The sequence below is a fragment of the Nymphaea colorata genome, chromosome 9, assembly GCF_008831285.2.
Source record: "Nymphaea colorata isolate Beijing-Zhang1983 chromosome 9, ASM883128v2, whole genome shotgun sequence".
Taxonomy (NCBI): domain Eukaryota; kingdom Viridiplantae; phylum Streptophyta; class Magnoliopsida; order Nymphaeales; family Nymphaeaceae; genus Nymphaea; species Nymphaea colorata.
In genome coordinates this window covers 18507886-18525829 of record NC_045146.1, presented here as the reverse complement: position 1 = coordinate 18525829, position 17944 = coordinate 18507886, and the positions used below count along the sequence as shown (strand labels likewise).

The 17944-nt window shown below is 38.7% G+C and overlaps 1 protein-coding gene across 2 annotated transcripts; it reads left to right on the top strand.

The window, feature by feature from the left end:
* Positions 1–11677: 11677 nt before the first annotated feature.
* LOC116259938 (uncharacterized) lies at positions 11678–17559 on the top strand. Of its 2 annotated transcripts, XR_004174003.2 has the most exons (3): positions 11678–12907; positions 16121–16181; positions 17379–17559. XR_004174003.2 is itself a non-coding variant. In XM_031637953.2 (2 exons), the coding sequence occupies exon 1, from the start codon at positions 11991–11993 to the stop codon at positions 12879–12881; it is 891 nt and encodes a 296-aa protein (XP_031493813.1). In that variant the 5' UTR covers positions 11678–11990; the 3' UTR covers positions 12882–12907; positions 16121–16365. The 2 variants fall into 2 exon arrangements, 1 of the variants encoding a protein (XP_031493813.1); XM_031637953.2 differs by lacking the exon at positions 17379–17559 and having other exon boundaries at positions 16121–16365.
* The last annotated feature ends 385 nt before the right edge of the window (positions 17560–17944 follow it).

Below are 17944 nucleotides of genomic sequence, written 5' to 3'. Positions count from 1 at the left end.
TGTGACGTCTCTGCCATAATCCGTACTACACCAGGAGTGACGTGAGGGACGTGTTCTAATTTCTAATTGTTTGAGTCCACTTCATCTGAAACTGCTCTGATCACCATATAGAATAGGTGGTAACTTCATAAAGCATCAATTTCTCATTCATATAACACCATCTTCACTTTTTTTTTTCTCTTATTCAGCGGTACAATTGGCATAATTTTGTACTTCCTATACCTTTTACAGATTAACTGTGACAACTCTAGTTACAGCAAAATAATACCCTTTATAGTTTTTGCACAATTTTAGTGTAGAAGAGCTATATACACATAAGAAGATATCTAACAGTAATTAACATGAATGAGGGCATTGGATTATGGCATTGCTTCTTGGTCTTGGCATCTAACACGGTGGAACTGCGTGACATTGGTAGACCAAGAAAGGAAGCATGCTTCGATGGCACAGTTTGGGTCTTCAAAAAAGTTTCATAAATAAAGCAAGCAGTGAAACCAATGCCGTAATGTGATTGGCTTATCACAATTTATATATGACACGCATTATCTCTTAGTTTCCACCAATTCTTTTTTTTTGGTCTTAACGAGGGGGCGCTCGCTTGTCGCTTCCAACCCTCAGCGGAAAAAATTGTATGCACTTTGTTCATAAAACACTCAACAGCAAGAAATTAATAAGAAAAAACTCAACTCAAAGTTGATAACATTGGTTCACGCCAAGTTTTTATATATACATTCTTTCTTTATGCTTGATAATGAATTCTAAAAGAACATTAAGGAAAGACTGGTTATATATATATATATATATATATATATATATATATATATATATATATATATATATATGCCAAGAAATTGGCATAACGGAAGATGCTGTCTCTCTCTCTCTCGCTATATATATATATATATATATATATTAGGATGTCTATGCCATCTAACTCATTTCTATCTCTTCACAATTTTATTTTTGTACAATACGCGCATTATAACTTAGAATCGACCAATTTTTTTTGTCTAACGAAGGGAAGGGGGCTTCCCCTAGCAGAGAGCTTCTACCAATTATTACAGTATGCACGTAAACTTTGTCAATTGTCCTTATCATAAAACACTCAATAGCAAGAAATTAATGAGAAAACAAAGCTGATAACGTTGGTACATGCCAAGTTTCTACACACACACACGTATATATATATATATATATATATATATATATAACTGGAGGCATATGTACAGAGCCTGACCTCAAGTAAGCTATTAGTTAACGAGACATGGACTACCATGGCCGGCGATAGAGAGAAGCTGACCGCGAAGGCCGTCCGATTCGACTGTTGGGGATCTTACCATCCCCCCCCCCCCCCACACACACACAAATTTCTAAGATATCTCCAAGTCTTTTAGGTGTCCCGTCCAAGCCACGGTGACATGAGTATGATCTCGACTGATCAGGCTTCAAACCGCCATGAACAAACGGATTCCAGAGCCAGGGGAGTTCTTCGAAGAGCAGGTTCTGAAGCCACGCAGCGTCGTTCCAATGCCAGACATCTGCGATCGACTTTATGCTGGAGAGATGGTTCCCAATAGCGCCAATCTCGAAAAGAAAAGTCTACCATTGTTGATCGGAAACACATGCATTTGCTTCTCGGTCATGGGTTCTGCATCTGCAGCTGAAGCAGAAGGGGATAAGCCATGTACAACTAATCTATGCATGTGATTTGCTATCATCTCAGTCACCACTGCGTTGGTTGTTTTTCCTAATTCGCGATTCGCTCTTGGTATCCACCATCGATGCACATGCCAAAGTGGTTCCGATCGAGCAAACTGCTGCGGCTGATGCAACATTTGTTGTTGGATGTGTTTGCGATCGAGCAGAACTGATAGGTACCCATAGCATTGCGACCATGTCATCCTTTTGGAGCTTCTCCTTGCCTTCCAGAGAGAGCAGAACAACTTAGAAGCGTCAGCCATGTTAGAGTCGGAGTCCCTCTTGAGCTTGTCCTCGTGGATGATGCCCTGAAAGAAGGTTCTGACCCGAGGGAGGCGTGCGGCACTGGCACAGCGGGCTCTAACGCCGTTGTGGTCATACAGGAAACCAAGCCAGTGCAAGCAGCCCGACCAGCTGAAAACTTAAAAGAACCGAGCAGGTCGAACCCCTGGCGCACCATCTCCCTCGACTCCGTCACCTCCCGGTCCTCCACAGATGAGGCAATGTCGTAACGCCGGCGGAACACGCTCCCTACGATGTTGTTGAGAGCCTCGCCCTGCAGGTGGCGCCTAGGGACACGAGCGTGGCGGAGGCGTCGGCCTGGCGACCCGGCTCGTGGGCAGCAACGCGTTCAGGGGCAAAGAGATGGGACGATGCTATCCCACACTGAGGACGTGGAGGCTGCCTACGATGGGCAGTCCCCTGGGCCCAGGAATGGAGACGCCGCCGGCCATTCTTCCAGGCTGTGACGCCGGAGGCATTTGTTGGCGAACGTCCGGCATGGGGACGACGGTGCCTGGCTTCAGCACCTCCTCTCTTGAAGAACTTCCCTGGCTCTGGAATCCCCTCGTTCATGGCGTCCACCGTCCCCACGCCTTTGCTGGGGAGAGGTCGATAGCCCTTGAACTTAAGCGTGGCACGAACACTCTTCTGATCGTCAGCGACTGCTGAAGGTGAGGATGTATCTCGTTGCGTTGTTTGGTATTCAGGAGCATCGCGACCTGCAGTTCCCATGATTCCATGAAAAACCTACTCCATTGTTATCAAAATCTTAATTAATTTTTTTCCTTTCATTTCAGATTCTAGCAACATCACTGAAAGTGCCATTTGATTAATTAAGACATGAAATGTGGTATGTAGCATCTTAAGATTCTAAATTCTAAGATCTCAAATCTCTTATTTATGACAAGAAAGAATATGGGCATCAACATGGTCAAGATGGGCAACCTATCGCCGTGTCCTATTCAAGGACGAAGAAATTAAGAACTACTTGATCCACAAAAGAGGGGAGCAAATCATACCAACAGAAGATAGATTTGAGCAGAAAAAGAAGCAGCCATCATTCATACTTTGCATAAGAAATATCTTCCTGAGAACTGCTCATGAGCAGTGTAGACATGAAATCTCTTGCAACTGATCAGACGCAAGGGAAAAGAGGGCCTATAAATAGAGACAGCCTGCCCCTCCCGGCTCTCTCTTTCTCTCTCTCTCTATGCCAAATGATGTGTAGCATAATCGGACAGGCAGGCTGGCATGTGATGGGCATGTCTCCTATTCAATTCTCCAGGGACACTACATTCTAATGGCGTTGGGAGAATTATTGATTTGAGGTGAGAGTTGCCAGATATGGCTAAAATGGACATGGTGTTTGTGTGTGTGTATATATATATATATATTATATACATACACAATACACACATGTACTGTATAACATATTAGATAGTATAATGTATACTATATGTAGTTATCATAATATAACATTTGAAGATATATGTATACTATATGTATACATAACTATATAGTACATGTGTAATACAATAATACAATCACACACACACACACACACACATATATATATATACACACGTATAATATAGTTTATGATACACTTATATTACTATAATATATGTATATTATATGGGATGTTGTACATAATATGTGTATATTATGTATAATGTATATAATCTTATAAATATATCACATATGTCTATATTACAAAATATATACTTATATTACTTACAAAACATATATGGTTTATATGCATATAATGTAATACGTATATTCTATATTATAATATATGTGTTATATGTATACGCAATTATACACATATATATTTTACACTATATATCTATGTATACATATATATAACACTATATATACACATATAGTACATTATATGATATAAATAACATATATATATATATATATATATATATATATATATATATAACCCTATACATATACATCATACAATGTATATATATATATATATATATATATATATATATAGAGAGAGAGAGAGAGAGAGAGAGAGAGAGAGAGAGAGAGATTGTTATTGAACTCGTAAAACCTAAAGGGACTTTTAGCTCCAATATTCATGACATTTTCTTACAAGGAACACAATAATGTAAATTGGTTGGACGCATATAGGATGTAGCTATTTGATATTAATCCACTAAGCAGATGTAACAAAACTGACTTCAAATTCATTCAGTGGGAAATTGAATCCTACGTACATCCATTCTGAAATTCATTATGGATCTGTATGGAACTTTCTTATCATACGACCAACTGGATTCAACTTCGAATATTTAGGTACCAGACCATATTTGAACCATTGAAGAGCTCTCATGCATCCATATTTTTCAAGATGTGGGTGAAAGCACAGCACGGTAATTCTAAGGGAATAGTGCCAATAGAAATCAAACTGAACATGGCCGCCAACCCGACCAGCTATGACATGCCATCTAACATTTTTGTCCTTGCAGGGAGTTGTTATTTTTCCACATTTGAAGGAATTTTAGCCATTTTGAACCTCAACCACAGCACTAGCTTCTTCGCTGAGCACCACTTAGAATGATGTAGACACTACTCCTAAATTATGCTTTTTATGGAAGAACAGAGATAATGCAGGAATAATATTGGGGCAGTTAGGGCCCGCATTGTCATCAGCATTGCTCGCACTAATAAAGATAGGCAGACAGGTTTATATTTTGTGAATTTCTTTTATTGGATATTTGTATTTCCAAACTGCGATAACTCAAAAAATTAAGTCACTCTCTTCAAAAAGGCATCTAAGAAAGAGATAGAATGAGTTAGATGTCATAGTCATCTTAAATAACCATGTCTCCCTTTGAAACTGGTTTCGATTTTTATCTCTAGCTCTGACATTCTTTCTTTATCCTTGACGCTAATGGATTCTAAAAGAAGAAGATACCCAAAGAACCGGTGCCAAAATGAGACTGGTTTTATTAATTAGATACCAACTTTGTGTTAAGCTTCTAGTTCCTCATTAATATCTTGCCACTGAATATTTTATGAGAAAGAAAATGGACAAATTTGTACGCATACTGTAATATTTAGTAGAACTTCTCTGCAAGTGGAAGCTCCCCTTCCTTCATTAGACAGAAAAAAACGGTAGAAACTATGATATACTGTGTGTATCATTTGTAAATTGTGCAGAGATAGAAGGAGTTGGATGTCATAGTCATCATATATATATATATATATATATATATATATATATATATATAGAGAGAGAGAGAGAGAGAGAGAGAGAGAGACAGCCATGTCTTTTTTCTCTCTCATATTCTATCTTCATCCATGACATTAATGGGTTCCAAAAGAAGAAGGCACCCAAAGAGCCAATGCCAAAATGAGATTGTTATATATATATATATATATATATATATATATATATAGTAACTTGGCATGTACAATGTATGAACTTTCAGTTAAGTTTCTGGCATCTCATTAATTTCTTGCTGTTGAGTTTTTACGGGAAGAAAAATTGAAAAAGTTTACATGCGCACTGTAAGTTTTCTGCTAAGGGGAAGCCTCTCCCTTCAATATAAGACAAATAAAATGGTCTAAGCTAAGATATAATGCTTGTGTTATATATAAATTGTGTTAGACGGAATTACATTGCGGCATTGGCTTCAGTACTTTCTTTATTTTTGAAACTTTTTTGAAGATCACTCGAATTGAGGAAAAAAGCTTATCTTTTCAGCCTGTTAGATGTGTTTTAGAAGCCACAAACTTCAAGTTAATATTGTTGGATTTAAGATTTTATTTATACATTTACAGAAGATCATTTTTCACAGATTTATAATATTTAAATGTACTAAACATCACACTCATGATGTATATTGTATTAAAAAAATGAGTGAAAACGTTGAAGACGAAGTGTCGATGAGAGATTGTTTCTGTTTCTTTCATATACACATAACAATTTCGTTCCGTAACATCAAACTTTTTTCAGCGTAACTTACACTTTCATCATCTATTTCTCGCACTGTGTGAGACAATCAGTCTTGACCAAGAGGCATATAAGCAGACGCAAGTTAATTGTAGCAAGAATTTAAAATCCATAGATCTCCCAAAGCACACCCTTTTATGCAACATTAAATCTAATATTCGAGATCATCAAACACAACTTTTTTTTTTTTAACATAATGTAACTCACAGTAGTAAGACCCATCACTTGGGGGAGTTAACAGATTTTTTTTTTTTTCTTTCCGTCTAAATATTTGCTTCCTCGTTTATAAAAACCTGCACACACGTACCATCTCCTTTTCCGTTTCATTCACTGCAGAAAAAATCATGGGCCTATTGTGACCATATGCATTTAATCAGCAGCTTCAATATTCATAATCTTTTAGATTCCATTCGTGCCAAGGATAAAGAAAGAATTAGAGAGAGAAAAACATTGTTAAAACCAATTCCAAAAAGAAAGAAGGTTATATATATATATATACATACATACATAGTATACACACACGCCCACATTATACATATATAATTAATAGTACCACTTTCATTTTCGCGCTCGTTCTTTGGGTATCATCTTCTTTTGAGAGAAGAAAAATTGAAAAAATAAGTTGACTATGACACCTAACTCATTCTCTCTCTTTCTTGAATGTTTTTATGAATTGAATGACTCAATTTGGAAACACAAATGTCCAATAAAAGAACTTGATAGAAGAATATGAAAAAGCAGATGGCATGCTTTTATCTTGTTTTAGACCAAACAGATTGGCTGATTTAGTGCGACCGATGGCAAGGACAATGCTGGTCCAAATCGCACCAATATTATTCCTGCGTCACCTCAGGGCTTCCATAAATTGCATAATTTAGGAATGGTGTCTACATCACTCTCTAAGTGGTGTTTGGCCAAGAAGCTTGTAGCTATGTTCGGAGTTCAAAATGGCAAAAATGTCCTTCAATGTAAAGAAATAACAACTCCCTGCATGAGCGAAAAAATGTTGGGAGCATGTCGTAGTTGGTCGGGTTAGTGGCCTTACAAACAAGCTGCAGCTTGTCGGTTCGGTTTTCGTTGACACTATTCTTTATGCTTACTGTGGTAAAGATAAAATGTTCTGCCCACATTGTCGTTGGATGTAGAGTTTGTGGGTTAAAATTACCATAATGCCCTCAACATAAAAATGCATCAACATCCTCCCCATCAAGGGCAAAAATGCATGAACATCTTTCCTTTTCTTGGTCAAAAGTGAATAAATAAGAAACAAGTTGATTCCGCATTTATTTATTTGGCCTTTTCTATTCGCCATACCCTCTTGGAGTTTAAATCACTTCATCTAATTGTTGTACATTGCAATGAATGAGGCGTTAGATAGAAACCTTCGAAACTTAGAGCAGCATTTCATTAGCGTGTTTCATTAGCTCGTATCTTAAGATCCTAAATTCTAAGTTTTTATATCGATGATTAGATCATTTATTGCATAAAGTCCTACTGACTAAACTTAGTTTCCGTGACATTAGAAATTAATTAAAGCAGGCTGTGGCAACTAAACTTACAAACAAGGAGAAGGTAAAATAAAACAAAACGAAGGAAAAATTAAACTTACATGAAGGAAAAATGTGGGATGCATGCGCGCTTTTCAATGGTTCAGATATGGTCGGATTGCCTAAATATTTAAACTTGAATCCAACTGGTGGAATCATAACAAAATTCCAAACAAATCCATAATAAATTTCCAAACTATCTAGTTACATATGAAGAATTCGAATTTCTCACTGAATGAAAGAATTCGAATTCGATTTTGTTACGTTCGTTATTCGATTAATATCAAATATCTACATCCAATATGTATCGGATCAATTTATGTGACTGTATTCTTTGTAAGAACATGTCAAGAATATTGGAGATAAATTTTTCTTGAGGAGTTCAGCAGGTTACCAATCTGATTCTCTCTCTCTCATAAATCTCTCTCTGTCAGTCAGTGTCTCTGTCTGACTGTCTCTAACCACAGAGAGAGAGAGAGAGAGAGAGAGAGAGGTGGGCGTGGGCGCTGTGCCTATTTAAAGGGGCTCTTTTCCCTTGCGTCTCATCAGTAGCAACCCATCTCCCCTACGCAGAAGTTCTTCAGAGTAAGAAGGATGGCAGCTTCTCCCCTCTTGTTGGTATGACTTTCTCCAATCTTTTGTGGATTAAGTAGTTCTGAATTTCCTCTTGCTTGAACATAACATTAATCGACTTTTTTTTCATGGAGTATTGCATGCTTGATATCTTTACTGTTCAAATTAACAGTGACACTACTGATTTTAATGGGCAATGAAGAAGAAGAGGAGAGGGGCTTCAAGATGCATGCGCTTGGTGAAGTCTTCAATTTCTGATGATTTCGCCCTGCCTACAATGTTGTTTCGGCTCCCTTCCCTTGTTGAGTTGGAGATGAACAAGTGTAAGAATGTCTGGTAGCTTCCTTATTGTCCATTTGGAAGGGATGAACTCCTTGAGGAAAGTAAGAGTGTTCGATCGCAATAACATGCGGAATGTCAAGGTTGTTTCACCAACAATTGTGCATTTAGATTAGTGCAGGAGATTCACCGGTTTCTTGAGCTTTCACAGGTTTCAAAGCTTGAAAGAAGCCATACTTGACAGAACGCACCTCATTTCTCTTCGTTTCTGGCATCGAAGAACCATACAATATCAAGCTATTGGAGGTTTCAGCTATCCTGTTCAAGGTTTCCTCTTTTCACTCAGCTGTTTTCTTTCTGAGATACCATAGCCTATGGTAGTGCTTAATTGGTACATTAGCTTCCATGTGTACTTAGATATTAGCACAGGCACAGGCACATTATATTGATGGACTGTTGTAATGTATAGACCATGTTTAGTTCCCGAGTCTGGTGAATCCTTAGCTAAACATTTCTTTCACTATCTGCATGTGCCTAACTTGGAAGGAATAGTTTTTTAAAATTATATGTGACATTAATTGGCGAGTCCTATGTCTAGACATAAAAGATGACAGCATTAGACCATGAAAATTTTGTACTCACTACATGTTACTACATAGATGAAGCTTTGATCGTTTAAACCAAAGCTGTTCTGCAGAATTCCGTTGGTATGATTTTCTCTTATCTTTTGTTGTTTAAGTAGCTGTTAATTTCTTCTTGCTTGAATAGGGTACAGAGCTAGCTAGCACATCTTGAGAATGCGGTTGCCCGTTAGGTTCATATTCTTGTTAGAAATCAAAGATATGAAATCTTAGAATCTACAATCTTAAGTTGCCACACACCTCACCTCAGGTCTTGTCTAATCAAATGACACTTTAATTTATGTTATTAGAATCTAAAATACATGGAAAAACAAATCAACTAAGATTTTAATAACATCAATCGACTTTTTTCATGGAATATTGCATGCATTATATCTTTACTATTAAAATTGGTGTCGATGGCTTCATTCAAAATGAAAAAGAAAAGAGAGTGATCATCGGAACTGACTTCCATTGCAGAACTGATTTCATAAGCATTCAAAATACAGCTGTGGACGATTATTGGAAATGGAGTAGTTCTGGTCTCAGCAGAGATACCTATCCTTCAGCAGTCGCTGACGAGAAGAATACTTATGCCGCGCTTAATTTCAAGCCCTATATTCGATTTCTCCCTAGCAAAGTCGTGGGGAGGGACGCCATGAACAAGTGGGTTCCTGAGCCAGGGAAGTTCTTCAGAGAGAAGGTGCAGAAGCCACGCACCGTCGTGCCCATGCGGGGCATTCGTGATTTCATGGCGGAGAGAACTTTCCGGCCGCGGATCATCTAAAAAAACTCGCCATTTTCGAGCTCGGACGTGGAGGAGCTGCAGAGGGTTCAGGGGCTCTTCGAGGAGACTCCCTCCCAGCTCTGAGCTTCATATTATACTTCAGTGTTTGACAAGGACAATGGGACGGAGAGCTCCAAACGTTAGCCAGTATCTCTTAATCGGGCAGAACATTGTTATGCCTAACCGTTACTTAATTCGCCGGAAACCACCTTCGGCAGCCGACCACACCTCAACAGCAGATAAACTCGAGAGCTGGACGTCACCTCCAGCACGAAGGCCAGTCTTCTTGTTCTCTCAGGCTTGAAATCGATCGCAGATGTCTGGTATTGGGACGCCGCTGCGTGGCTTCAGAACCTTCTCTCCGAAGAACTCCCCTGGCTCTGGAATCCACTTTTTCATGGCGGTTTGAATCTGATCAGTCGAGTTCATACTCATCTCACCGTGGCTTGAGAAATACCTTACAAATTTTCGGCTGCTGGGGATGTCGAGATCCCCAAGAGTGGTATCAAAACGGACATGCCTTTGCGCTCAGCTGCTCTCCATAAGCCGGTCATGGCGGTCCATGTTTTGTAACTATTTTCCAGTTTACTTTGATTGTACACATGTGGCTCCAGTTGTAGCCCTTGTCGATCCGTGTCTATCTTGTAGCTTGCTTGAAGATGAATGAAGAGTTTAGGGGTTGTATATTATGAATATTGATGCTGCTCAATATGTATGTGTGTGTGTGATGAGAAACCCATGGAAGCCAGTCAATGAAGAAGAAACCATGTTTGCCTTCTCTTTTTTCTTCAGAAATAGAACATCAGCAAAATCCTGTTTGTTCTTGGTGTCTTTAGGACATTGAAGAAGGCCGTGACAAGTGTCCAACAGTCCAATCCCTCCAGTCACCACTTTCAACTATCTGGAGATCTAGTATCTCTCAACTTCTTTGCAGCTAGAAATTAGAAAGAGATTAACAAGAAAAAGATTTGGCTTAATTTTAGGATTCATCTTCATAAGTTTTTAATTCAATAGAATCATGAAAGATTGGAATTTCGCCTACTCATCAGACGCTCAAAAAACGAAGAAAAAACTTTGGAAATGCGACATATCTAACAAGAACCAGAAGAAAGAAAAGGATTACATGGAAGAATCTTAAATGCCAATGTTTTACTGCATTAATATGTATATATAGAGCAAGCACAAGTATACTCAATCAATTCCAAAACCTTTATAAATTAATATCCTACAACATCTAATTAGAACCTCATCAATTGGTTTTGAGCTATAGCAGCTTCTTAATGATACATTAGCGAATCAATGAATGGTTGTTGATGTTTCATTTACATTATTGAATATCAATACTTGCGACGCTTCCCGCATTATATACAAGAACCCAACTCAACTCGAGTTTATAAGCACTATAGTTTTCTATTCATCATGAACAATAATGAAAAATTGGTTTAAGTGGTAGAAAATCGATTTGATCGATGCGATAAATGCAAAGTTGCACACAATAGCAAAGATATGCGTGGCAGTTTGATGCTCCAAATGCCTTTCAACCAAAAAAATCCTAACTCTATTATCAATTGCACGCACTATACACTATTTTTTTATTTTAAAATTTTAAATTTTTTTCTTATTTTGATGATATATATATATATATATATACATATATATTCTTATATTGTAAAGAGATGTACATGCTCAAAGTTTTTTGTGGATCGGTATTGATTTAATTCATCAATTCAATTTCCAAACTTTACGACATTGGTCATGCGACCCTGAACACAACTAACAAATAAATTGAATCTATCAGTGGCAGGAACCGAACATGATCAGATATCTTATCTATGATAAATAAAATAGGTGCACTTTTATCAATTTAAAACCATTATATTAATACCCAAATTTTATATTTGCGTATGCAATTTTCCCAGACACGGCTGCTGCCACCGTCCCGTCCATGTGGCCACTTACGACGGCGAGCCCTAAAACTCTACACAGGCGGCGGCGAGGGACTCGAAGAGGTGGACGGCCATGGACGTATAGACACGGCAACGAGATTCGTGGAGGATAGATAGCGCCTCAAAGGGAGAGCAAGAGAGAGAACAGAAAGTGACTCTTCGTCCCGGCTTGGTTTCGTTTGAGTTTTGGAAGCACCGAGGAACTCCTGGCCAAAAGGAAGTTAGGGAGCGGGAAGAGAGGGAGGAGGAGGAGGATAGAACAGAGACCTAGGCGGAGCACAAATGGCTCGGAATGAGGAGAAAGCTCAGTCGATGCTCAATCGGTACCTCGCCTTCAAGAATGAGGAGAAGAAGAAGCCCAAAGAAAGGCGCCCTTATCTCGCCTCCGAGTGCCGCGACCTTGCCGAAGCCGACAAATGGCGCCAGCAGATCATCCGGGAAATTGGGAGGAAGGTCATGGAGATTCAGAACCCTGGCCTCGGAGAGCACCGCCTCAGGGACCTCAATGACGAGATCAACAAGCTCATCAGGGAGAAAGGCCACTGGGAGCACCGGATTGTCGAGCTTGGCGGACCCAATTACGCAAGGTCCGGTGCCAAGATGACGGACCTGGAGGGCAACATCATCGACGTGCCCAATCCGAGCGGCAGGGGCCCTGGATACCGCTACTTCGGTGCGGCGAAGCAGCTCCCCGGGGTGAGGGAGTTGTTCGAGAAGCCGGCGGAGATAAAGAAGAAGAGAAACCGCTATGAGATCTACAAACGCATTGACGCCAGCTACTATGGGTTCAGGGACGACGAGGACGGCATACTTGAGAAGGTGGAGGGGCCAGCGGAAAAGGAAATACGGGAAATCGCATTGAGGGAGTGGCAGAGGGCCGAGGATATCAAGAACGAGGCGAGGAAGACAGTGAAGAGCGGGGAGGTCGCCAGTGCCTCCGGTGTACTGTTCGAGGAGGAGGAGGATATCGTGGAGGAGGAGCGGAGGGAGAAGGAGAAGAAGGAGAAGGAAACGCAGACCGAGTTCGTCGTGCACGTGCCTCTCCCGGACGAGAAGGAGATCGAGCGGATGGTTCTGGAGAAGAAGAAGAAGGAATTGCTGAGCAAGTATGCGAGCGAAGGCCTGTTGGAGGAACAGGATGAAGCGAAGGAGATGCTGAATGTTCATCGCTAGTCACGGGATACATATGCCACAATGAGGTAAGTGTGTGGCATGTATCGCCTCAAGCATTTAGGATGTCGGTTCGATAAATGAATATCTTCTCTTATTTCTACTCACCAAAATGTGCTTTATTTTTCTGTTTGTTGTTCTTCCCTTGATTTGTTGATAGACAAATTAGTCTTTCTACCTTTGGAGTTCAGCAAGTGATGGATGGTACTAAAATGTTAGAGTTAGCTTCTGGTGTAGCTGTTTCTGAAGTTATAAATGACCTTCATACAAGACAGTAGGCACACATTACTTAAAACTTTCTTGTGTTATTATGTCTAAGAGTTAGTAGAAGTGGGATGAAATCATTGGTGGTGGAGTGAGGAAAATCTAGATTTAAGGAAATGAATACTGGGAACTGGTGCGTGGTTCGCAGGTCCAAGGGAAACGTCCTAATAGGTGTTGATACATCCACGAAAGATATCTTGATGTTTCCAACATTTAAAAAAAACTATTATAAAAGATGTGGCCCTAGGCAGAGGTTTGCATCTCTCTTACCTAGGATAAGGTACCTTTTCAACTATGAAATGATTATCCAGTGTAGTGCCCTAATATAAGCAGATTTTCAAAATGGAATCTTTTGGTGAAGAGGGGACTTAAGACATTGCCTCTCTCATCCTTGGTTTCAGCTTAATGGATGAGTGGTTGTTGCTCATGTTGCAAAACAATTGTGAATGGTGCCTGTTAAGCACTTTGGGTCAATGACATGTAAAAAATAGAGTTGCAAATGTAATATGTAGAACACATGCTGGTTGGTTATGCTAGTGTTCCTCAATTATGCTCCATTTTGGTGGTTCTAAAGCATTTTTGGAGGTTACTGATATGAGGACTCACGATGCTTTTTTCTACTTGATGTTGACTAAAGCTTGAAGGAGGTAACAGAAAGCTATCTTTTGCTGTGAGTAAGGTGGCTGGCATAATTAAAGTTCCTTGGGAATGGCTTGCTAAGCAAGGGAACTTAGGGAAGCCATAATACAGCATGGGAGGAGGCTTAAGATTAGATGATTAGAGATATCCTCACTTGAATTTGAGGGGCTTTTTACTCGTGCAGATGCCCACTCTTATGAGGTTTGTCATTGAGTCTGTTCAACTTTGTCTACAGTCCATCGTCATCTCACATAAGAGGTACAAAGAAATTAACGAAAGGTTTAAAGCAGCATTACATGGAAACAGGTGGATAAAACAAACTGTGAATTTCTAGTTCATTGAAAATGGATGACGGCATTGTGCTTGCTTAAGGATTCACTGAACTTAGGATTAGACAGTTATCAACTTATCATTATAGGATAAATCTTTGACTGGTAAATGTTGGTGCGCCTGCACAAGTTACACCTTGGGCTATCAAGGACCAAATGTGATCCATTTAGCCTCCTTTGAATTGGACTGATAAGGGGCAAATGATAGCATATGAATGGTGCTATCACCATGAAGATATGCTATAAATAAATAAATAAATAAATAAATAAATATAAATAAATAAATAAATAAATATATATATATATATATATTTTTATATATATATATTTGTTTCAGTGTGCTGGCAGTGGTCTTAGACTCTTATGTGTCTTATTGGGGTTGAACATCCATGTAGAGAGGCTCCATGCCTTCTAACTTCTAAACAGCAGCCACGAAAATGGTTCTGTCATGTGTATTTTTCTCACTTTAATGGACAGGTGATAGCCTTTTAATAGTAGTATTCATATTAATTTTGCATTCTTTCCAACACCTCTTTACATTTGTTTGCATTTTTCGTCCTGCTAGGTTAAGATGAATTCCAGTTTTGGTTTGCTAAAAGCCTAAACTAAAGATGAACTTGAAGGTCTGGATTTTCCCACGTTGTTACTCTTTCATTATAATTAGTCTATTCTGACAATCCAAATTCGTTCTCTTTTAGTTTTCCGAAAAGGAAGGAATTAGATAAAGTTGGAGATTCTTATTTTGGAGATAATGGATTAATGGTAAAGGGCTTAGGCGGTTGTTTGGGAGATGGGTTGAGAACTCTACTAGTTTACATGTAGTCTACAGACTACAATGGCTTATGTCAACTCTCATATGTACTTCCGTTATGGTTCCCATTTCAGGGTGGGTGAGTGGAAGTCGTTAGCTACTGATTGAACCCGATGTACACTCTCTGCTGTCAAACAGAAGTTTAAAATTGAGAAGCAAATAAAAGTTTTGAATGATGTTGGATTTTGGGAGTGTGGCATGGGAGACATATGAGTGATGACATTGTGTATTCAGCTAATTCTCATTGTAGTTGGAATCATTTATATAGCTCAATAAATGGAACACTCATTATGGTGATTTGGACATTAGTAACTCCTTCCAAAAGAAAAAATATGATTAAATAAGTTTAGGGAAGTATCTGCTTGCATTTGGTGCACTCACAGATAGGCAACTTAACGGATAAAATATCTCCAGTTAAAGGTGCCTGGAACTTTAGACAAGATTTTGGTCCATATAAGTTCTAGCTTATTTTATTGGGTTAGATAAAGCAGCCTTTTCAAGCCCAAAGTGAGCTGAATTAAGAGCTACCCAGACCGAACTTGTGCTCTTAAACTCACTTTAGACCTTGACCTGGTTGTGATGGATTTTGTACAAGAACCATGATTTAATCAGAAGTATCTTTCAGGTCGATCTGTTTATCACTTTTTTTAGTTGTACCATGCTCCCTGCATTAAAAATCTTTTTATACATTTTTCCCCTGAAATTTGAGAATTTGTAAAATTATAATATGTTTTACTTTAAAAATTATCAAACAGAATGTTACGTTTCTTATAATATGTTATAATATAGTTATTAATTTTTTGGCAGGCTAAGCATAAGCTGTGTAGGTAGATGATCAAGTTAAGCAGTTTTTCTTGCCATTGTGAATGGTTGCATGTTCTTTCTGTTTACTTCTATGAGATAGGTGTTTTTTTGTCTTTACAGTTTGTTGAGTGATGCATGGTGATGTCATGGGCATCATTTATGATATTCTCATGAAAGACATTTGCATTGTCATAACGATATTCAGATTTAGTTGTGTTATTTTTATTGCACATTTGTGATTGAATCTTGTTTTCTAGTAGAGAGGAGTTAAATCGTGGGGATGTCAACTTCTCTGTTCTTTCAGTGGTGATATGGATTCCAGAGTTAAGATTGTTGTTAGTAGTTTCATTGCTTGATCTTGCTGATTGTAGTTGCAACTTATTTTATTTTTGTAGGATTCACGGAGAGAACTTTATGGAGCTGGGTTGAGCGAGGAAGATGGTTCATTTTTCTTTGGTATGTTGAGAACTTCATATTTTTCAAATTTTCTATAACGTGTACAATTTCTTCTACATGACACTTTCTTACAACCCCGTAATCATGAGTTGATAAATTGGGTAATGGTTGTAGAGAATAGTTGAAAAAATGTAAAGGATCATGCAATTGATGCGGAATGTCTTATTACACCTTTTACTTTTCAGTTAGGCTTTTCATGTTTGAAATGGTGTTTTGGATGGTTTATATTCAAAGAAGGAAATAGTAGAGGAAGTCTGCCCAAGTTATTCTCATATATGTCGAGCACCCTTTGAGATCTATCTGCTTGTTTAGTTCCCATGATTCTATTCCTTCTGAGGTTATGGAATGGGCTGTGCTGCTCATGAATCAGCCTGGGATGGAATGAATTTTTTTTTGTCCTTGTTGTGTCCTGAAACCAGGTTCTCTAGCTGTGTCTACATGCATGTGGGTGGGCATGCTCATGCACATGGTTGTCTATCGTGTATATATGTGTGTATCCGTGTTTTTGTGTGCATGAGCACATATGGTTGTCCCAAATGCAATCAATGGAAGGTATGAGACCCTTGTCTGGGTAAATTTCTGCGAGAATAAAATCTTACTGGAAGCTTAGAAAGGCATTTGGATGATATTTGGACGATAACGATGGAATCTCAGCTAAAATTCTGAAAATGGATATTTGTTATTGAGGGCATTTTTTGGTTGCAGTCTAGAGGTTTATTTTTTGTTATTTTTTCTTTTCTTAAAGTTCTCTCAGATTAGTCTTTCTGGATACACATAAAAATATCTGAAAGAAATACCCAGCTTTTGATTTCTTTCACGTTTGGAAGTTCAACTACAGTCTCTCTCTCTCTCTCTATATATATATATATATATATATATATATATATATTCCGCATTTCTTTGGTAATTCTATACTCCAAAGATCTCGTGTAAAATACTTTTTCAACTTTGTCATGCATGTTTTGACCATGTAGAGTTTATGATCGATTTGGTTTATGAATAGTCATAATCTCCATTTGGCTGGTGCCTCAGTGGGCTTTAGCTTCTGAAGCTTTGTCAACGTGTTAGTAGTCGTCATCTTGATCTTAGCCTTAAAAAAAATGCAATATGCCGACTAATATAGAAACGTACTCCAGGCAGTTTAGAGCGATTCCTTAAATAGGGAATTCTTAATCCTGTATTCTGAAACTGTTGCAGGTGTCAGTATGGTATCTGCATCTGCATGTGCGAGTGCGCGCCAGGAGGTTGGCCTGCTAAGAGATGAAAATTTTGTACCTTTTGGAATCTCGACATTTCTCTAAATTCCAGCTCTTTGTGATGACTATTTGCTTCTGCAAATGGCAATTTCAATAGTAAGTTTAAGAATCATCTGGCCTGAGGACCTAGACCATGCCTGTCCACATTTTCTCTCCTTTATGCTTACTGAGCTGTTGGATAATTATGCCATAGTTTTTTTTCCTGCAATCCGTCAAATGTTAAATCCCTCAGGTTTCTGCGCGGCATGGTCCAGTTTATCTTAAAGACTACATTGACTTCGTGGGGTAGAAGAGATATAGCAAGAGTAACTTGAGCTCTCTTGGCCGTCCTCCCAGCCGCAGGTACACAACTGAAGCTAAGGGTTGCACACAGCCATGGGAACTAAATCATCCATGACCGCCCAACACGCTGGGTCAGGAACTTTTGAGTGCATTAGAATTGATTAAATTTGTCATGGTTAATCGAATATCGATCCAAAAAGTTGGAGCTTATTAGAAGTGCATCTA